The sequence below is a fragment of the Echiichthys vipera genome (genome assembly GCF_963691815.1).
Source record: "Echiichthys vipera genome assembly, chromosome: 5".
In the NCBI taxonomy this organism is placed as follows: Eukaryota; Metazoa; Chordata; class Actinopteri; order Perciformes; family Trachinidae; genus Echiichthys; species Echiichthys vipera.
This window is the reverse complement of record NC_139830.1, coordinates 28,400,118-28,422,965: the sequence shown is the minus strand read 5'-3', so window position 1 is coordinate 28,422,965 and position 22,848 is coordinate 28,400,118. Positions and strand designations below refer to the sequence as shown.

Genomic DNA, 22,848 nt, shown 5'->3' with positions numbered 1-22,848 from the left:
CATTTTAAAATAAATGAACAACAATCATAATAGTCATAATAACAGGGGCTACTGAAAATCATTCATCAATATCTAACAATGTTCACTTTTTTGGTTTGACATAAGGGTTAATGTATTCATGTACACATTGAATTCAATGATGGAAATGCTAATGTTAGGGGAAAACTTTGCTTTATGATTTGAAATGTACCAAATGAAAGTATAACATATGTAATGTGACTTAAAGATGTCTTTCTGCCATAGATTGTATGGTCTCTACATCCAGGATCAGTGAAGCTATCCACAGGCACAGTTTCTGTATCATGTCCGGTCCTGTTCTGAACAGACTTCTCCGTGTCTCTCCCGAACACAGAGGAAAGGGCCAGTGAGAGAACAAATGTACAGCTGCCTCTGGTCTCAGTCCCACAGAATGTGCATTTAGCATCAATGTCAACTCGTCTGGAGGCGTGGTCCTCCTCATCTTTGGCACAAGCCGCGTCATAACGTCGGCGGGGCCGCAGGGAACCAACCGTGTGTGTAACCGTGAGAGCCGGGCAGACAGGTGCTGTGAGTCACCGAGCATAGGCGTGAGGCTGGGCTCAGCCCTTCACCTGAGCGGGTTTAGCTTCGCCAGCCACAGGAATACGGTCAGTATTTTTATTATGAACTCTTAAAGTTAAAGACTATTTTTTAACATATAGGCTATCAAGAACTCTTAATGCTGAACTTCCGTTTTTTTAACATGTTCTTTTTCAGTAGTTGTACGAGATGGGAGGTCGGTACAAACGAAAGGGACCAAAAGAAAGGAGAGATGAAACGACATTTGTGGGGGCTGGGCTCTCTCCTCTGTCAGGGGAAACCGCGACGGGCTTGGCCGAGCCACACACACCTGTTCCCGGGATGCCTGTTCAGGATGTGGGCTGTGACGTTGGTCCAAAAGGTAAGACAACAGACAACTTGACCAGTTTAGTGGCAGTTTAAATGTCGCCTGGTAGACGATGAATTCATGTTCGTTTCCCAACAAACGTCACTTTAATTCACGACAAGCAGCTCCGCCATGTACAGAAGGCTAATAGGAAAAAACATGGCGTGTGTACAAATGCTGTGTAACACTTGTGGCCTAATATGGCTGGCGTTTAACTATGAGACCATGCAAGTCACAGTTCAAGACACTCAGCCGTCACATGCAGTGATATTAATGTTAGAATGCTCTCATTTTATGCCTAAATAAGACTCAATTTAAAACACTTCTCAGTATCAATACAGTTCAACTGCACCTCAAACTCCAGCCTCAATCGACACCTCTGGAAAACAGTAGGGTCTTCATGAAGGTGGGTTACTGCAGGACTGTTCTATCAGACAGATGACTGGATAAACTGCTTGCTGAGTGTATGTTTTGGATGTAAAATACATTTCCAGTTCAATGTTATTGTTTGTGCTGTTGGCTGGAGCAGATATTGACGAATGAGTTTTCATTATCAGAGGTTTCCCAACCAGGGGTCCATGGACCTCTTTGGGTCTTTGAGGGAGCTCAAGGGGATCCCAGAAAAATGGTGAAAAGTTGAATTATTTAAGAAGTGAGCCCATTGTGAGTGAGAGTCATAAGAGTGATTATTCTCATCATAGGGTTCACTTCCTTCAGTGATCTCCCTTGACTGTAGTTGACAACTAGTTTACATTGTGGAGATATGGGAAATCGGCAAACTCTGTCATTTTTCTGCAGCATTTAAAGATATAGAGATAAACATGGTTGACCTACCTATTGGCCATTTCCGCTGTGCTGCGGCGGCGACATCGGTGGGACTAACGGCTAGCTTTGGGTGGTGTCATTTTATTTTCTTTAGTCTGTGGCCCAACAGGCAAATAAGGTCTCCAATCTAAATTAATACCTAAGTATACAGGCAGAGGATAAAAAATGTCCTTTCCTCCTGCAGTGCTGGAGCTTGCCATTTGATGTCTTACTGTTCTCTTGTGCTCCTTAAAGCCAGTTTGTCAGATTACAATGAATCTACTGTGTTTACAGCCTAAATAGAGTCAGAAAAACAGAGTAGTGTTTCATGTTAATATCCGTAATAGATAAAGTCTGATTATTATTTAGACCATCTAAAGTCGTGTGTCATGACAGATGATTCTGCATTGGTGTGCAATGTTGTGTCGCGGGATCCTGCTATAAAGGTTCATAATCTATTGTTTCTTCACCAGGTGAAAGGTGTTCCATATATGGTAGTGACAAGGTCTATCTTGGGGTCCGGGTCAAAATGCCAGTAAGGGATCTACTGAGAAAGGTCCGCATAGCTCAAGGATGGGAACCTCAACATTTTCAGGTATTTTTTTCATTTATTTTTGCCCTCACGGACTTAGCTCAGTGACAGAAATAATAGTTGATATTGGTAGATATACAGTAGTCTCCAAGTTGGGATTTTCAGGGGAAATGCAGATACAATCGTTAAGACTAATTTTTTGTTTCCTTTTTACATCAGTTCACTTTCTGTGTACAGAAATGTACAAAAGTTACATGGGTCTATCTCACATGACTGTATAATCGTCCACTGGGGAGTACTGTAATCTCCGTTGAGCCAGGAAAGCCATCTATAAATGTTGTGTTTTCAAACCACAACGGATCAATCTTTCTTTTTTTGCACTTCCACACAACATACGGTATACTCAAATATCAGGACACTTCCTGATGCACTATGGCAGCGGTCTGCAACCTTTACTATCAAAAGAGCCATTTTGCCCTCTGTTCCACCAAATAAAATGTATCCTGAGCCGCACAGCTTATCATTTTTTATATATAGTTACATTATATATATAAAAAACTCTGGTTCTTATACTTTTTGCATTTTTGAAATTATAGAACGACAATATAGAACAGTTTTATTCCTATTATTACCTATTTGAAAATGTAGTTGTTCGCTCATTTCTCACCACATATCAGGCATAAAGGCATAAAAGCCGTCATCGTGGGAAACACATTTTTGGAGGGGATTTAGCCACGGTTAGCATACAGACAGCGCGGGTCAGAAACTCAAGATTAGCCAGCTGGGCTGAGCCGTAGATGTAAGATGTGACGCATATTTTAGTTTCACATAATCTTTTTTTAAAAATCACCTTGAACTCCAAGAGAACAGGGGTTCCTTTCGAAAGATTGTCCACCGTGCCAAAAAGATATTATTTATTTCCAGAATATTTTTTGGCAAATGTACAGGGAGCCACTGAAAAGGGACTGAAGAGCCGCATGCGGCCCAGGAGCCGAAGGTTGCAGACCGCTGCACTATGGCAACAATCTAATTACTCTGGTTTTTAAAGTTTCCTCAAAATGTTGCCCTGAGTGATCTTTATACTGCACCCAGTGAAAAGTCCACCTCTACACACACAGAGGTTGTGGTTGATGACTTGTGATGTTATATTATCTTTATATATGTTATTTATATGTGTTTTTGCTTTTGACAGAAATTTCCATTAAAGAAAAAACACCATACTGTAGGCATCATTTTCCCAAGGGTAGCACTAGAGCAACCAGTTGTAGAAATCTAAAAAGAAAAAAAAGAAAAAAGAGGATAGATTTACCTTTCTAACAATGAAGAAATATTAAGATTTGTAAATCCTATTTACTGTGTTTGCTTTTCTAAGCATGCTATACAGCTGGATATCAAATGCCAACTTCATTATCCTTATTCTGAAACCTTAGATTTTCCTTCCTTCCCCATATTTGGTTACATAGTCTTTTAATGCGTGACAACAACTCTGCAGTTTGCTTGAAGGAGAACTAGTACTAGTTTTCAGTGCATTTTTTTGGTGTAACCAGAGTTTGAAAAGTGTTGTTTTTACCTGCCTAAGTATGCCAAGCTGTAGGCGTTAAACCTCTAGAGGGTAATCAAACCACTGACTGCAGGCCTCAAGCAGAATCCTTGTGTCTCTCAGAACATATAAAACAATAATAATAACCTATAATACAATGCCTGCAAGCCGTTTCCTTTTATGTTATGTGGTATGTGTCTGAAACATCTGACGCATATAAAAGACAACTCACACTGATGCAACTGTTTTTGTGTTTTTCTTTTCACATCACACAAATCTGTGAACGCAGGAGATATACAGCAAAACAGTCAAAGGTTAGTAAAACCCAGATTTATGAGAGTTAGTCATCTAAGTGTGGTGTCATGTATTTTTTTGTTCCTCCTGTAATCATTAATGAGCTACACTGCCATTCAAAAACTTGGATCTCCTTGTGTCTAGTCGGATTACTGATAGGACAACTCTACATGTTTGAATGGTCTTTGATGCTTTTAGCCTAGTTTATGTTGTAGAAAGTGCTTTTTAAAAATAGATGTTACTTTGTATGAAGAGTTTGTTTTGTACGTGTGTACAATGGCTCAACCAGACAGTTGAAAGTGCAGAAAGAGACAATGATCCTCTGAGCCACAGTTGAATCAGAAGAGAAGAAATCATCTGTCAAACTGGAAGCATTGCATCAAAATGAGTGCAGCTTTTAACAGGAACAGCTTCCTGTTTCACCGCATTCTGCATTTACACAATAACTGAACTTAACAGGTAATGTGTTGCTTTACAAAGCTCTTCTTCAAACTACACAATAAAATTTGAGTTCAAACAACTTTATTTATCCCAAAGGGCAATTCAGTTTGCACTGTCTACAGGCCATGCAAACATTGACACATGAACAGCAGACAGGAGTATGTCAGAGACAATACACGGGGACTGGGTTTAAGACTGTACAGTTTAAGTTCAATTAAACGTTAGCCTAGGGTTAGCACGGTTGGAGTAAACAGCTGACCATACTATGGGCAGACGAATCACAGTTTCAACTCCCCAGTCGGACCACTGAGATTGCAGAGGGCCCAAAAAAAAAGAAACTCTAAAAAATTTAGAGCTCGACTGCACCATCGGGGTTCTTTTCTGGACTGGAAAACATTTAACAGTATTCTGCTGGGACATGGTCTAAATGAAAGTTTAAATCTTTTCATTCATCTTCTTTTGTGTCCAAACTACTACTAATGTAAATAATAAGTTTGGGGTCTGAATTATACGGATTTTACTTCTGTTAAAATAGACATTATTGAAGCAAAGAAGAAAAACATTCATATAAAAGCTGATTTCTTGGCTCAGAAGTTTGAATCCACCCATTCCAAAGAGTTGACTGATTTGTCTGGCATCGTGACATGGAGCAGCGGTTTCTGTCAAAAAAAAAAAAGGTCAAAACAATGAAGCCAGTGTGCACCGCGATGGGACTAATAATGAAGCCGGTTAGTGCCATGGGCGAAACTAATGTTAAAGTCAAGCTCTGTGTTTACATAGACAGCACTCACTGGCTACTCACAAGCACGTTAGTTAACTCGCTTACGTCATAGGTCTGCAGTAGCCTATTCTGTTGCTACTTTGCTAAACGAGACGTTGGTCCAGTAGTCTTTCTCTTAAATCCCCTTCCCCTGTGAAAATCAGTTGTGCAGCAATGTCAGACTGATGATGGAAATGGGTGTAACTAGTTTATAATTCTGCCTGATATCAGTCAAGAATGAAAGTGTATATTCTAGAGAGATAGAGAGGTTGTGTAGCTCATGAACCACCAGCAAGGAACAAAAACCTGCTTGACAGCAACCTGAAGTGTGCCAACTACAACTCCTCTGCTTTACCTCTTTACTTCTACTTTGAGGTAAAACATACCAGATAGTGCTCGCAGCCTCAAACTTGACATTTTCTTCCACAGGAGTCGAGAAACGTGTCAAAACCCGCACGGGACGCAAGGTGAGTGTTGAAAAGCCCAGACGGACGCAAAAGACAGGTTTATGGAAAGCTGTAAATCACACGTCAGTTTTGAGGAGCTGTGCAAATAACTCTGCATACCTCCGCTGTCTTCGCCTCGCAGAGAAAACGCCCCACAAAAAGCCTGGAGGAGCTGGCAATTATTGTTGAGGTGCTTGAGGAGGATCTCAGGACCAGCAACACCTACCACTCCCCTCCACAATCTTTGTCCTGCTCCAACCCTCCAGTGTCTCCTGAGTGGTCTCCAACTGGTAAGTCGTGGGGACATTTATATAGTTACTCTTCACGATATAACCTTGATAAATACATTAGCAGCAACAACTCCCACCCCTCACATGCCATATCTTCTCCTTAAGGTTCGGGGTACAACAGTGACGAGGCTGATGAAATGATCCCCAGCCCCCAGTCCTACATGACCTACTCAGCAGGCACAGCAGAGTATCAGCAGACCCCATCCCCTCCTGGCTTCATGCACACCAGCATCCAGGCTTTCAGCATCGGAAACACTGGAAGAGGGCAAGAGTGGGCTGATGCCCAGAACCACGACTGGAGCATGAACAATTCTGCTTTCTTCTGGGCACAGCTTCAGAAAGAGGAGAGTATGCTCAGGGACGTCTCTGACGCTGCACTGCTGGCCCTCAATGGAGACGGCAGGACGTAAGTTTGGTGCGTGCGTGTGTGTGTGTGTGTGTGTGTGTGTGTGTGTGTGTGTGTGTGTGTGTGTGTGTGTGTGTGTGTGTGTGTGTGTGTGTGTGTGTGTGTGTGTGTGTGTGTGTGTGTGTGTGTGTGTGTGTGTGTGTGTGTGTGTGTGTGTGTGTGTGTGTGTGTGTGTGTGTGTGTGTGTGTGTGTGTGTGTGTGTGTGTGTGCGTGTGTGTGTGCGTGTGCGCGCGTGTTTGCGGGTGCGTAAATTATGCAGAACATCCACTTATTGATTTTTAGTGTGCAAAGTTTGTTTACAGGTCTTGGGGGTTCTTTAACATATGCGTATACACAGATTACCAATATGGCGGCCCATGTGAGCTTTTGAGCCGGAATGAAAATCTTGGATTGTTCAGCGATGTGACTCTGCAAAGGGTGCTTTCCGAAACAAATTACTATATTAAAGAAAATGTTAACATTTTTAATGTACAACTGATAAAATAAAGACTAAATACAAATAAAATAAATAGCTTAATTAACATCATGTTCAGTTTTAGTCTATTGCCGACAATTAAAATAAGGAATACATGAAAAATAAAATAAAAAGCTACTTGACACCATTTCTAAATCACACCAAACATCGTTTTCTGGATTATATTGATACACTGATACCGATATGTCTGTGATCGGCCGATAATATCAGCTGACAGAAGCCTTCTGTGGCTCCAGAGGGAGCCTCACGAAATCTGATATCCTCACGTCATGTCACCTAAGTCAGTGTTAGTGATGAAAGCTACAAGTAGTGTGGGCGATATGATGATTGATCGTGAAGGCGATTAGACGTGCTGACGATCTGCCAAAGCAGAGAGAATCTTAGTATTGTCTGTAGGGCACATCCTGTCCACTGCCTTTCTATGCTCTGCACACCTAAATCCCACAAATGGCTACTCCGCCTCATGCATCGCCCTAAAGACACGCTGATCAACCAATTATAACGAACTACAGGCAGTGATGAGGATTTCTAATCCCCCATCCTGTTTGATTGAAACATTAAAAACAAAACCGAGGCGTTACACCACTTCCTACGACGTGTGTGGAACTAGCTGTAAAATATGCGCCTGAAAATCTTTTAAATGTCCCAGGCACCAGCAGACTAGTGAAGTGTTAACAAGGAGTGGGTGCCGTCACTTCACAGAGGCCGCCTTTCTGCCCGAACCTGCCACACAAAAACAGTCACACACACTGCAGTGAGAGACATTCCCTCTGAGCTTCTTCAATGTACCTTATCTGGCCTGTTTAGCTTCAACAACACGTCTATTTAAGTTTCATAGGGAATGAGGAGGTCTCGTTTAGATAAGTCACCATTTCAACTTCATGATCAGCTGTCCGCCGCTGCACTTTCAACAAGCCCGACAGGAATAACAGAAATTGTGTATTATGCTGAGAGTAAAACGAACGAGATCAGCCCCACCGCAGCCAGCAGAGGCAGCAGATGGCTTTAGGCGGTTTTTCGTAAATGTCCATTGTACTTGGCACAAGTTGAAAAAATTACTGAAAAAAACTGTGATAAAATCGTGATATGATACTTTTACCATATCGCCCACTCCTAGCTACAAGTTTAAAAACTGCTGCCTCGAATTTTGATCATTTTTCATTTTTAAGTGTCCATCGTGAGTCCAGCAATGTGTTACGAGTGTAATGCTAAAGCGATAGACTAAAAGTTCTATCTATTTAACTGTCTATCTATCAAAGAGTGAGTTATAATAATGACCCACTAATGAAAGCACATTTGAATGTCGGCGGCGGGTTGGTTTGCCAAGCCTGTCTGTCACTACATACACTTTTACAGTGCCCAGACTTTTTAAGGTGGAGTAATTTCTTTCATGTTACTCATACATGAGTTGACGTTGTGAATATGGGCCACCTGAAATGTCAAAATGCTGACGAACTCTTTGTTTCTATTTCCTTTCTTGAACTACATAAATTTTAATAACAGTCGGATCTTGAAGTGTTATAAAACCGTGCATAAATAGATGTTGTTGTCGTTAGGATGATGTTGATGTCGTTATTAGTAACACCTGTGCTTTTCTTCTATGGCAACTCAAAATATCTGCTGTGAAAAACACCCACAGGCTTCTTGTAATTAAGTCCTACTTTATGAAACACCTTGACTGACTACACAATATATTACCCAGGTTCAGACCTGTTATCGCCTTACAAGACTCATTGCTGTCTTGAAGGTCATGAATTCCTTTAGTCTTATACAACACTAGCATGATACCACGGCAAATAAAAGTCCTTCTCACACAGTGGTGGTTCAGAAAAAGTCACTGAACACACACCAATACAGGTTCGTTTTTATAATCTGGTTGTAGACCACTTTTTTAAAACAAAATTCTGTATTAAAAAGAATTGAAGTATCTATACATTTGACAACTTTATGTCCCATTGTTCTTGTCTCCTAGAGCTCTCCATAAAGTGGCGTGTGTCGGGAAGAGGGCACAGGGCTATGCCATCGCGAAAAGGATGGCCGCACTTAACAGCCTGGACCTCAAAGACTCTGATGGAATGGTACAGTACACAGACAGTTGAGATATGAGCATTTCTAGTTTCTGTATATAAGTTTTTTATTATGTTTCTGTGATGATTGTCACCACGTTTCTGGAGCTTTAATGTACAGTATATCTACGTTATGTATTAATGTGGCACAGGGACAGATTTCTGTAATTGCTAGAAAAGTTTACAGTATATAGTGACCGCCTGTGGAAGGGAAGTTTTACAAAGCATATTATTTTCTATATACATTATTATATATAGAATAGAATGTGTATATATATATATACGTTATGTAGAATATAATATGCTTTGTATGCCATTGTGGACATTCAGTACTTTAATGATCATCCTTTCTGTAAAGTGCATATTTGAGATTAAACAAAAGCATCACATGCATATATGTAATGCTATATTACATATATCTGTTTGTATGTCAAAGACGCTGACACGCAATATGTCACTGCATGAACTTCATACTTAACAATTATGCCAGGTGTATTTGAGTGTATATCAGGATGATATTTAGGTAGCAGCAATCCAAAACCCTTTAATTATACAGCTACATTTACACTTGTGTCAGCATTCAATCATACATATCAATAAGTATTTAGTGTTTACATGTCTGATGGATGCTGTTTATGCCTAGCTACAGATAGTACGGGATGTTTTTGCAAAAATTTTGCAAGCAGTTGTGTCATCTCTAGACAATCCCTCATCTGTTGTTTTTGGCCCCTCTGTTCACAGACCGCCCTCCTCCATGCAGCAGAGCACAACCACCATCTGATGGTAGCAGATCTGATCCATTTGGGGGCCAACGTCAATGAGACGAACAACTCAGGAAAGACCTGCCTCCACCTCAGTGCTGAGAAAGGCTACATCAGAGTGCTGGAGGTGAGAGCCTTGTTTTTCATCTCTTCTGATCATCATGTGACACATGGTATTTCACACACCACTGGATGGATTTAGGCCAAACATGAGCCAACTAGAATGGCACCCAGTGAGCACCAGTGGTGCCGGGGCTAATGGTACATTCACATGCTACTCAGATGGGCCCATTTCCAGAGATTCAGTGGCTCTCTGTCAGCCTGGCTGGAGATGGGAAGTCGTTCTTCCGACTTCAGTGTGTTCATGTTATTTTGTAATGTGAAAATAACATGGACGCTACAATAAGATGTGTTGTATTTTATTGCTCAGAGCAATAGTTAAAACAACATGTTGATAGCTGTTTCCATTGTTTGCGTGAAACAGTGAAGACAGGAAACAACACATTTTTCCCAAACATGTTCCTTTTTTTTTCCTTATTACATTTGTTACATTTCTGCAGCTCACAGTTCACACACATGACTCAAATGTCAGATCATATTTACTTTTAATGAGTAAAATGACTACATTATACAATTACTTTTATACAAAATAGCCGTTATACAAACCGTTATAATTATCTATGATTCCACCGTGCTTCCGTGCTCCACTGGTGTTGGCTTGCTGCCCTGAACCCCGCTGAAGAGGCGACCGCCCCGGGGCGGCAGATGCTAGACCTCACCGGCCACTCACTGTCTACGTATATGCATGTGTTTTCTTAAGTTGCCGTGCTGTGAGCTCTCAGGGCCACCGTACAGAAAGCTGTGACAAAAACCAACATAGCTGGTTTTTAAAGACACAACAACCATGCGTGTCATTTCTTTTCCATAGGTGAAGCTTAATGACAGCCTGGGTAACCTGTCATTATCCTTCAAAGTAAATGCTTTCTTCAAATTGTTTTCACGTTTATACACAGCTCAAATGCATACTGCAGATGTTTGACAAGGTGTGTTCTCAGTAGCAAAACATGTCAAAGATCAATAGAGCCTATGCTGTTGCATGTTTCCCACGGGTCGTTAAAATCCTTGAAAGTTTGTGAATTTAAGGGAGAAAAAGTTTTTTAAACAAAGCAGATAAACATGGGTCATTAAAAGGGCTTGACTGTACTGTATATATGAATATATATTGTTCGAGAATAGAAATTGAAGTTCTTTTGCTATTTTTTTAGTACATGGGCTACATTCCTCCTCTGTCTCTATTGCTCAACTTACACAATATGTTGTTTTGCTGTGTGAGACTTGTGTGTGTGCTATCAGTTACCACTACAATTAAACTACCATCATTGTAACACAGCCCAGTTCACACATTCAAGCGTCTCCCCTTTTAATTGTTGTCAGTGAGCTTCTGTAAAGCCTGTTAGTTGTCATTATAAGAATTCTCAGTGTTGTAACAGTAATTAATCTTGATCCGTGCCTCAAACTACAACTATGCTGGATCCATGAATTTGAGTCATGAAATGTCCTTGAATTTTATATTTAATGTTATAGTCGGTAACTTTCTGTAAGAAACTTTTTATTTTATTATTTCATATTTTCTAAAACTGTCACTATATCGTGACAACACCATGAGACGAGAAGTCTTTGACACAGCATCAATGACTGCTCTGAAACTAGGCAGGGGTGATCAAAAACGGTCATATTTTGATGAACGTTACACTAAAATATGTTTCTGAAAACAGCGAGAAAAAGGTAATACAGTAAAAGAATATTGATTCGTATGTGATCAGCAGTGCCTTGTTTCACAGTTTGATCATAGTTCAGAGCACTCTTTGACACTGCGTGACAGACTCCTCGGCTCTAAGTGGTTGTTTTTCTTCAGGCATTGTAGCTGATCATGTAGCAAATGCCATTCGGAGCACAAGGAGCCTGGACGTCACATCACAAGTAGATCTTGTTCCAGTTCAGAAGTTTTCCAAGTCGGAAACCAGCTTTTGACAGCTTTATTGTGACTCTGCAAACCAAAATATGAGTGTAATTCAGAGCAGGTGCTCTGTACTCCACTACCAAACTGACTGTGTCACTGAGAGCAATGGGCCTCATGCAAGAACCACTTATACGAACAGATTGTTTTTAAGTGGCTTGTACAAGTGATTTAGGAGAACTCGCTGCATTCACTGTATTTAAAATTTTCACTTATGTACAGACACAAGTTACGAAGTTCAGGCCTGTCGTAGAAATCATGGGCACTTTTCTGCTGCTATCTAAACCTCAGTATTACATTTATGGATTGCACTTTTTTTTTAATGAAAAATTATAATATATTTACTACCTGTTGTTATTCATTTCAATTGGCATAACTTACATTTATAATATCTGCACAAAGGAGAATAAAAGAGTAGGAGCAGAGGCTGGTTACATTTATAAATTAAAACGGGAGAAAGGGTTTTACATACCATCATTGTGAAGGGCAGGATCCTCCGTTGCGATGCATCATCACCTATTATGTCATGTATTCTCTCGTCCATCACCATGACAGAGACTTCCCCTTGCTGTGGGGAGACAGGTTTTCTAATCCATTTTCATATCAAACCATTTCTCTTCTATTCAAGTGACAGAACGAACCCCAATCATTAGCTCTCCCATTCCTTAGCTTTAGCTATAGCAGCCCCTTTAATTCCACTGCTGAGACTGTTCAAAGGCATAGATTTTTACTTTTTTACTGGATCTCTGTAAGCAGAACTCGAATCTAGGATCTTGTAAAGTTCTTTTTTTTACTCTTTGGTTCAATTTTCATGAATTAACATTTGGGGCAGGACGCAAAACCTTATATGGCAATATTTGGGTGTTAATTATGCCAATTTACCAGTCTCATGAATACACGCTCATTTACACACAGGTGATATTCATCACATTTATGCAGGTCATTTACAAAGTTATCTGAAGTTTGGAGCGTTTAATCTGACATGGCACACTGGTACGAGGCCACCGTAAGAAAAAAAGACAGAAAGTTATGAAAATAATACAAAAATGTTCTTACATGAGGCCCAAAGTTCTTAAAGCACATGAGAGGAACTGATGTTGGTCTATGATGCTCTTTGGAATCTTGTCTCATACTCACTGTACAATGCTTGTGAGTGAACTTTTATCTTTAACTTTTTTTAGGTTCTAAAACGCACAATGATGGACGGTGTGTATGTTGACGTTGAAGCCACTGATAACGCTGGTAAGTACTGTAACCTTTCAAATCCATTGGACTGTAATCATGATGATAAACTATATTTATATAGCTCTCCTCCAAAACAGAGGTTTGCAAGGTACCCTATTTTTCGTATTAAAAGTCGCTCCGAAGTCTCACCAGCTGAAAATGCATAATAAAGAAGGAAAAAAACATATATAAGTCGCACTAGAGTATAAGTCGCATTTTTTGGGGAAATGTATTTGATAAAATCCAACACCAAGAATAGACATTTCATCTTGAAAGGCAATTTAAAATAAAAAATAGAATAGAGAACAACAGGCTGAATAAGTGTACGTTATATGACGCATAAACAACGAACTGAGAACGTGCCTGGTATGTTAACGTAACATATTACGGTCAGAGTCATTCAAACAACTATAACATATAGAACATGCTCTACGTTTACCAAACACTCTGTCACTGCTAATCACACAGAACTATAACATATAGAACACGCTCTACGTTTACCAAACACTCTGTCACTGCTAATCACTAAATCCAATGAACTCGTCTTCCTCTGTGTCACTTCTGAACAACTTCGCCAACTCCAAAGGTAGACAATGCGCCACTTAGCTCAAGCATTAGCAGGTAGTGTTGTGGTTTTATGTTATTGCGTGACTATTGTAGTGCGCATTGTGGGTCTCTATGATAAATATCACACACGGAGGAGAGGCTGTAACATCTGCTCTTTTAGTAGCCGCACAACTTCATAACACACATACAGGAACAATCAATCACCGCACACACAGAGTGACACAGTCATGAACAGTCGAGCACCGAGTGCTCGATCAGATAAACCACAGGTAGCATCTTTATTTCACAATGCACTTCTGCCATGACCCGCCCCCGCCGAATTTTGACTGGTTGACGTGTGTGTGTGACGATTGCTGAACTACGCCTAGTCTCTTACGTGACTGACATAAATATTAGCCCCGGCTATTATTTGATATTTTACAGTAATGTGTTAATAATTTCACACATAAGTCGCACACCCGGCCAAACTATGAAAAAAACTGCGACTTATAGTCCGAAAAATACGGTACAGGTGCAAAGGAGGGTATACTTCTGCAGTTGCCAGGGGGTACGTGGAAAGATCCCAGAGCAGCACAAATGAAAACTAGTTAGCAAGCAAGCAGGGGCATTTAAACAGGCAGAGAAAAGGAATGACTAAACTGTTCAAATGATTAGCTTAAAGTAATGGATACATGGTTGAAACATGTAGCTTCACTTCAATAACTGTAATAGTACCTTTGCTGACCAAACCAACCTTAAGATTGGCAGGATATGAATGGCATTATACATTCATGTGACAGGGCTGTGGCGCTGGTAACCACTGAATTATGTTCAGTGGTTACATCAAAGAAACAACAGAGTCGTTCAGCAATTAAAGCATGGACTGAAAGGCAAGGATACAAGTTAGAAATTAAGTGCAAAATTACAATAATAAATTGTTGCAAGACCAAGCTCCAGACCATGGGTCTTAAAAGCTGATGGAACATATTAAAAAATTAATCTTAAATATGAATATAAATATTAAATATTAACCAAATATTGTGTTTAGGGGCAGGTTAGCAAAAGCTCAGCAGGTGTTTGGTTTGAGGTATACTAAAGAGAAAATCATTACAGTATATTATGTCTTTTTTGTCACATATTGACAATTTATAGTAGTATCAATATGTGTAAAGTATAGTATAGACATTTATAGAATCACACATCCAGCACCTGTGTGTAGTGAAAGAATTTACTCTTTTAAAATGCAAATACTCAGAAACAGACTAACCCTACATTCTCTGTGAGCTGCCATTATCCCAGTCATCCAGATCTGTTTGTGTGTTCTCAGGAATGAGCGTCCTGCAGTGTGCTTCTGTGGCTCTGAAAGCCGCAGTACGTGAGCTAGAAAGCAGCGAATCCCCCAATCACACCAGACTCCACGCACTCTGCCAAGAGCAGATGATGGAGACCCTGGAGTGTCTGCTGCAGATGGGCAGCTACCTTCATACCATGGTATGGTATTCTGTAATAGCTGTTATCTTTAAATTTTTTTTTTGACATGCCAAAAAAACATCAAATGATAAAAGTCAGATACTTTATTAATACCCTGTTATGATTGGAAATCAAGTACTATCCAAGAGAGATCATCTTACAACATAAAAGCTACATTTTAAATTGCGTTAGGGGGGAATGATATTGAATAATATTGAATGAGATGTTGTCATGTTGTGAGAAACGTACTTGCTTTTTACAGAAGGTGTAAGCACTAACCAGCCACTAACTTCCTGAGCAACTCTGTTGTCCTGCTGCTCACCCACAGCCCTTTAGCAGTTGTAGCCAGGAGACATTCACACTGATTAAACAGTGCTGAGGACACTTAAGTACAGTACAGGTTTTCCTTGTTTGTAGTTCAGCTTTATGGCAAGGCAACAGCATGAACTAATAATGAGTCAATGTCAATTCTGAACATGGTAAACAAAATGTACCTAGAATCTATTTACAAAGCTACATGCCTTGTTCCCCCCCTGTTCCCTTGTATGTACAGTATGTAAGTAGTATGCTATTGTAGAGTGCTGTAAAGTATGTTGGCGTACGTTTTAAGTGTCATACATAATGACGATGAGTAGAATTCCTGTCAACCTCAAAGGCTGGGCTCAAAATATCGATATGGTAATATACTGTGACGTACTCCTTGCTGATGCACGTTTATACGTGCTAGTGTATCGTCACAGCAGCAAATGCTGTGATGGCAGTTTTGTAAAGAAACATCACCTGTTGTGCAGTGCACAATAAAGCCAAGCACAAGTCTCAATTGAAAACAAACATTAATTTCATGTTAAAGCATGTTTTATTTGCATTATTCAATATCAACATGTATTGTTATATGTATGGTATCGTGATACGTATCGTATCACAGGGCTGTCCACAATACCAGCCCTAGCCTCAATTAGAATGTACAACTAACATTGTTTAAAAGAATAATCGATAGCTTTCTTACTGGGAGTTAAAAGAGATTCAGTTTAATCTCTTTGTGTTTTGTTGAGAAGCATTCAAAATGTGTTTCACCCAACTAGCTTAGCTTTACACCTTAATACATCAATAATTATAATCAAAACACAAAGTATATCACAACAAGATGATGATTTAGTTTTGTAGTCTAATATTTTCTTCAATTCCAAAACCTGTGTATTAAAATCACTCAAATAGTCCTCAGGAGGGGTTTGCCCCCTACCAGATTTCTGTGTCTTTCCACCTTTAAACATAGACTCTGCAGGTCTGTCTGTAGCAAAGTGTAGTGTTAGCAGCATGCCGGTGCTTAAGCTCAGAACAAAAGTGACCTGAAGTACATATGAGTCTGAAAAAGAGTCTGAGCTTCTTTGCAGACGATACACCCGTCTCCTCTAGCACCTTCCTCAGGCCAGACTTGACTCATTTTCTCTACGAAGGGTACGAAAGTTGTCATCTTCCAAGTTTGTTTAATGACGTGTAAACAGCATAACAAACTGTCTCACCTGTCTCTATTGAACACTGGTTCAAATGACCTACTCCCCCTAAATATTGCGATTAATACGTTTAATTTGCACTTGCTCTTCCAATATCATTGACTTCAATATTAGCTTTTTATTGCATATACTTTGCATAGACATTGTCTCTTGTGACATTCTTTCTGATACAGACTTTTGATGACTAACTCATTTTTTTCCCTCTTTTTCTCAGGAGAGCCAGAGTATGCAACCTAGAATTGGTTGAGCAGAAGGCACTTCCGCCCGGCAGGGCTTTCCGGAGACCCGACAGTAATGTTCTGAGTTGGTTCAGACTTGAATTCAAATGGAGAGAAACCATACTTAGTTTAATTTCTTTCCTCCCGAAGTTTGAGTCAGGCCTGTTATGTAAAGCATCTGTGGTTTTGTGTGCGGTAAAAATGCCTGACTTGCAATCAGGTATTTATTATAAGCTGCACAGAAACCTATGGTGCACATTGGTTGCTTCTATGAAACTTCCATTGTTTGTTACATTAAAGTAACAAGTTGTCCTCAGTGAGTGTGTCTGTAGAGATCAACATGTCATATTCCATGAGAATATCTCTTAGATATTATAGCATAAACTATTGGCTTTTTCGTGCCTGTGTTGTTAATACACATATTTCCAGAATGGAGGGAGAGTGTCCTAAAGCATAAGGTTTTAGGTTTTGTTGTAAAGTCAAGGATTCCAATAACAGGGCTGATAAAGACTTTTTAATAATTTTTTTTCAAGAAACGGCCAATCGTTGTGGTATTATTGTATATCGTCAATACCATTTAAAACATTCTCCCTCCCCACTGGGGATAGAATTTACATCTAACATGATTTTAAAGGACTGTGTACTAGAGGACATTATACGTTTTAGTAAGTTTTGTGTGTTGACGGGTAGTAAATCCACTTTCATCTGTCAGCCTTCACATGAGTAAGCTCATGTGAAGAAATGTCATGTTCAGGGAGTTTTGGTTCTGTTTACGCATTAGCATTTAGCATGTTGTCAAGTATTTGGACTTGTCTACCCGTAAGCTGCACTTGAATCAAATGAAATGCTATGTGGTCTGTCTTTGACATTGTTTAAAAGAATATTTGATAGCTTACTTACTGGGAGTTAAAAGAGATTCAGTTTAATCTCTTTGTGTTTTGTAGAGAAGCATTCAAAATGTGTTTAGCCCAACTAGCTTAGCTCAATGACGTGAAGCAAAGTCAAAGATTGTATCAACTTGATGCCATGGTCTGGGTGAATCCTGGATTCTGGTTGGCTGCGGTGTCCAATAAATAGTGATGTAGGACATCTAATAAGTAGTAGAAAACGTCCGTTCATTGTTCTAGATGAATGCACTAAATTAAATGAAAAGAAAAATCAAGTCCTTCAGTGAAGAAGTAAGTTACACTGCTCCTCTGAACTTTGTATCATAGCGATCGTCTCACTCTCATATTTGCTGCGGCCAACAGTTCATAATCGTTTTTGGTAAAAAAAATCCTGATATTGATTTGGGGACAATAACATGGCTTGATAGCTAGCTTGTGTTTTGTTGTCAAATGTCAGATTACATTAACAGTTTTGTCAACAGTACACAAAGTTATTGACTTTGACTAGTATAATATTAGCTTTAGCTTTCTTGCTCATAGCTGGGCTTCTATGAAATATCTCCCGTATCTAAGGTTTGTCCCACAAACCCCAATTCCAATGAAGTTGGGCTGTTGTGTAAAACATAAATAAAAACAGAATACAATGATTTGCAAATCCTTTACAACCTATATTCAATTAAATACACAACAAACACAAGATATGTAATGTTCAAACTAGTCAACTTTATTGTTTTTTGCGAATATTCACTCATTTTGAATTTGATGCACGCAACACGTTCCAAAAAAGCTCGGACAGGAGAATTTTTACCACCGTGTTTTATCACCTTTCCTTTAACAACACTCAATCACAGTTTGGGGAACTGAGGACACTAATTGTTGAAGCTTTGTAGATTGAATTATTTTCCTTTCTTTCTTGATGTACGACTTCAGTTGTTCAACAGTCAGGGTCTCCGTTGTTGTATTTTGTGCTTCATGAGCCACACATTTTCAATGGGAGACAGCTCTGGACTGCAGCAGGTCAGTCTAGTACTCTCATTCTTTTACCACGAAGCCACGCTGTTGGAACACCTGCAGAATGTGGGATGGCAAGTGTTTGTCTTGTTGAAATAAGCAGGGACATCCCTGAAAAAGATGTTGCTTCTCTTGTAAGACCACAGCATACTTTTCCACTTTGGGTCAGTTCATCTCAGATGAGCTCGGACTCAGAGAAGCTGCTGGTGTTTCTGGGTGTTGTTGTGGCTTTCCCTTTGCATGGTAGAGTTTTAACTTGTACTTGTAGATGTAGAGATGAACTGTGCTAACTGACAATAGTTTTCTGAAGTGTTCCTGAGCCCTCGTGGTAATGTCCTTTACAGAATGATGTTGGTTTTTAATGCAGTGCCCTCTGAGGGATCGAAGCTCACACTCATTCAATGCTGGGTTTCAGCCTTAGTGCTTATGTGAAGAGATTTCTCCAGATTCTCTGAATCTTTTGATGATATTATGGACTGTAGATGATAAAATACTTAAATTCCTTGCAGTTGTACGTTGAGAAATGTTCTTAAACTGTTGGACTATTTGCTCACTGTTCATCTGCGGAATGTTCCAAACAGGTGTTTTTGGAGCATTCCTCAACTTCCCCAGTCTTTTATTGCCCCTGTCCCAGCTTTTTTGGAACTTGTTGCAGGCATCAAATTCAAAATAAGTGAATATTTGCAAAAAAGATACTCAAGTTTATCAGTTTGAACATTAAATATTTTGTCTTTTTAATGTATTAAAATTAATATAGGTTGAAAAGGATTTGCGAATCATTGTACTCTGTTTTATTCACATTTTACACAGCGCCCCAAATTTGGGGTTTGTATTTACTGTAGCAGTGTACAATGTTTCCATTGAAACAGAGCCTTATGGGATGGTTCCAGGTATTAGTCAAACCCTCAGGTGTTATCGGAAACTGAGTTATTTAAAAAGGAAAATATATTATATTTAAATATATATATAAATGAATGGTCTGTAAAAAAATGTTCTTTGGCAGTTGACCGTGGTATAAGCAGGTTAATGGGTTTATGGCTTTGGAGGTGTCAGAATTCTTATCAGGAAAGAAAGAAACTCTGGCACCCCAATCATCCATTCATTCCTGATATAGGACACCTCGTCAAGCATTATCTTGTGTGTTAAATATGTGCAGAAGTAGAAAACAAAAAGTTGTGGTCTGACAAGCAGTTAGCTTGGGTATGAAAGCTATTGACCAACCGGTTACAGTGACACAGCATTTTTGCAACTATGAGTATGCAACTCCCCTTTCTCTGAACCAAACCCAGGTAGTTCTTGGTTGTACTGGTGGTTAGCCAACTGGCCTTACAACATACAACATGTGAACATGTGAAGACCATTTGGGAGTTGTTGGTAGAAATATCTTTCCTTTTGGTCTGGTCTGAACCCTGCATTCAGTGTTTGCACTGAGCTACACTAAACATGTCCTGGGCCAAAGGATCACAGAGATAGATATACATTAGAACTGGGACATATGGCCAAAAATCTCCCATCCTGATATAGGTCATTTCATATCTCGATAGCGGTATACAGTATATTTCACAGTATGTTTTCTGGTGACTCAGTAAACAGTCTCAATGAAATAGCCACATGGTTAAGAATATTTTTGTATCTACCTGGGTAAATGAAATTGACGTATGAAAAGTACGAGTAAATGGGAGTTCTCCACAAGATGCAAGCATTTTGAAGTGATAGATGGTCACTCAGTGCTAGATCCCAGATACTGTAGAATGAAATCTATTGACTTGGAACAAAACCATAGTATAGACATAGGTGTATTATTATCAACAGGGCTGCTTTTATTTCTGATTAAAAAGGCATGAAATAGTGAGAGTACCTTTTTACTAAAATGTAATCAAGAATGTATTTAATTGTTTACAGTATCTTATATATTATTTTATATACCGTAATGTGGGGGATTATATTATAAGGAATCAATTATCTTGATCGATCATTTAGGATTTTTTTTCACCTTGCAGGGATGTCTTAGTGTTTTCACCTTTATCATCTTTTAGTGAAAGATGGAGTATTGTTGAAAAGCTGGGGGATCCTGGAGTGTTTTTTCAAACTGAAAATGGGATAAAAGTTTGGATTTACTGTAGAAAAATGAGTCATTGTGTGATTTAATTTTCAACTTCCAAGATGTCACGTCACCAATTTGTATTACTTCATAAATCATGTGATGCTTGTGAAATGCAGATTGTGATAGCCGTTTTTATCCAAATCAAGACATTTGATCACATACATGGAAAAAGAATGAGTGCAAATTAAGTTTCAGAATTAAAATCATGCCCAGCTGCTATTTGCAGTGATTTAAGACAATCGTTATCCATCAGTCTATTACAATTTGACCAAATATTATGGAAAGAAAAAAGTGCATTTTTTACTTTTTTAACACAGTGGGTCACAATGGTGGTGGGTATGGTTGATATTATCACAATGCATGTTTTTGTAACAATATGTGTATATTCATCTGAAAGAGCTCAATAAACTACTGGGTTTGATAAACATTGTCTTTCAGTTTATTGCTGGACTTGAAGGTGCCAGTCTCTGACAATTACATTGAATAACCCACAGGAAGCATGAATTTAGATACATTTGCTATTGATACACGAGCACGTGGAAAACACTAGCTAGGAAGAGTTCCCTGTGCTTTAATCACAACAGAAAACAAACTATGGGGGGGGGGGGGGGGGGGGAATACAATATATGCGGTTTAGTTAGAGGGCTAAGAGTTCTCAGGCACCGTGCCTGATTTCAGCCATGCAGCAGTTTTAAATGAATACTTAGTTTAATACATGCACATCGTTCCTACTGGACAACATTACCACTCACAAATAGTTTATTGCTTTAACTCCTGTAATTTCAGGCTTCCTTTAGTTTAAATTTTACTAAATTAAGATGACTTAACACTCTTCAATTTACACATGGACAAGGCCATTTTTAAAGGGGTCCTTTGACCTCTGACCTTTGGGGTCACCATTAATATTTGTAATAATGCAAGAGGGTAAAGGGTTCTTTGTAAAGATTTTAAGCATTTGGTTCTCTGAGAATCTCTTTCACATCCAAGAAAATTGGGATTTTTAACTGAAATATCTAGTTGAATTGAATCTAAACTTACCTAATTTTAAAATTATTTTCTCTCTTGAATGATGCTTTAATAATTATGTTTAACTTAACTGGATCATAGGCTTTCCACAAAAACCACACATGCTGTAGTAAGGACTAAGGATCCATATGTGATGTAGCGCTGACAGGAAAGACTAATAGCTGGGCTGCAGTACTTGACTTCATTTTCACGCCACTTTTTTGCAGTCTTGCACCTTACTATTGAGAACTGGTCAAGTTGTTCCTGTTCCTTAATCTCTATATTAGCATTGGAAAGACACTGTTGCATGTTATGATCTTGAACAGGACTCGATTTGCTCTGGAGTCTGGACTGCCTTTGGGATTTGGTCTTCTCTTGGACTGGAATAGACCTGTTCTTGACTTGACTTGGACTCAATTAAGTTGGTGGTGACTACAGCCCTGAGTCAAGGTAAGTGGGAGTAAAAAAAACAACACTGAGGTTGCGTAGCAGCAAGCTCTGCTAATCCCCAGTATTGACAGTAATTAATACTAATGTGGTAAATTCAGTTACAATTAAGCTCAGGGTGAGCACTCTAAGTGTCAATCTATTCAGCCTAGATATCCGATTAAAAGCGGTGAAGCAGCAGGCTCTTTCATGTGGCAGAAGTATTACCTTGATGTGTTGGGGCTTGTTGGGCCATCATGGTTAGATGATAGTACCAACGTTTGATAAAAACAGACTCTAGCTGGGAAAGAGCACTCGCAGACACCTGCATTCTCAGCATTATAAGATAATTTACCAAATGTTGAGTGACTAACTCAGGTCAGGCTTACTCACCCCTTCACACACACGCAACGACTGAGGGGAACATAGGCAAGAAGGCAAAAAGTCGATCGACTGAAAAATGAATTCCAACACAGAAACCAACAATTGCAAAGATGATTCCTGATTCCTGAAATCAAGTAGAAGGAGTTTGCATGGGTGCATGCTGCATTCTCAAAGACAGAGAACAAGAGGGCTCATCCGACCAGTTCCATATTTCACTTTGATGAAAGGTTAACTGCGTGAACCTGTTTGGAAGGAGAGCTCACATAACATATAACATATATAACTGTAAAAATGACTAACTTTCTAACTTTTTGATAGAAAAATA

The 22,848-nt window shown here is 39.3% G+C and overlaps 1 protein-coding gene across 1 annotated transcript; it reads left to right on the top strand.

Moving 5' to 3' along the window:
• Positions 1-560: 560 nt before the first annotated feature.
• Positions 561-21,110, top strand: LOC310947313 (uncharacterized protein). The gene is made up of 12 exons (XM_083914103.1): positions 561-626; positions 739-919; positions 2,182-2,303; positions 4,070-4,094; positions 5,705-5,742; positions 5,864-6,011; positions 6,117-6,417; positions 8,866-8,971; positions 9,701-9,847; positions 12,919-12,979; positions 14,835-14,998; positions 16,703-21,110. The coding sequence occupies exons 2-12, from the start codon at positions 748-750 to the stop codon at positions 16,733-16,735; spliced, it is 1,317 nt and encodes a 438-aa protein (XP_083770229.1). The 5' UTR covers positions 561-626; positions 739-747; the 3' UTR covers positions 16,736-21,110.
• Positions 21,111-22,848: the final 1,738 nt, after the last annotated feature.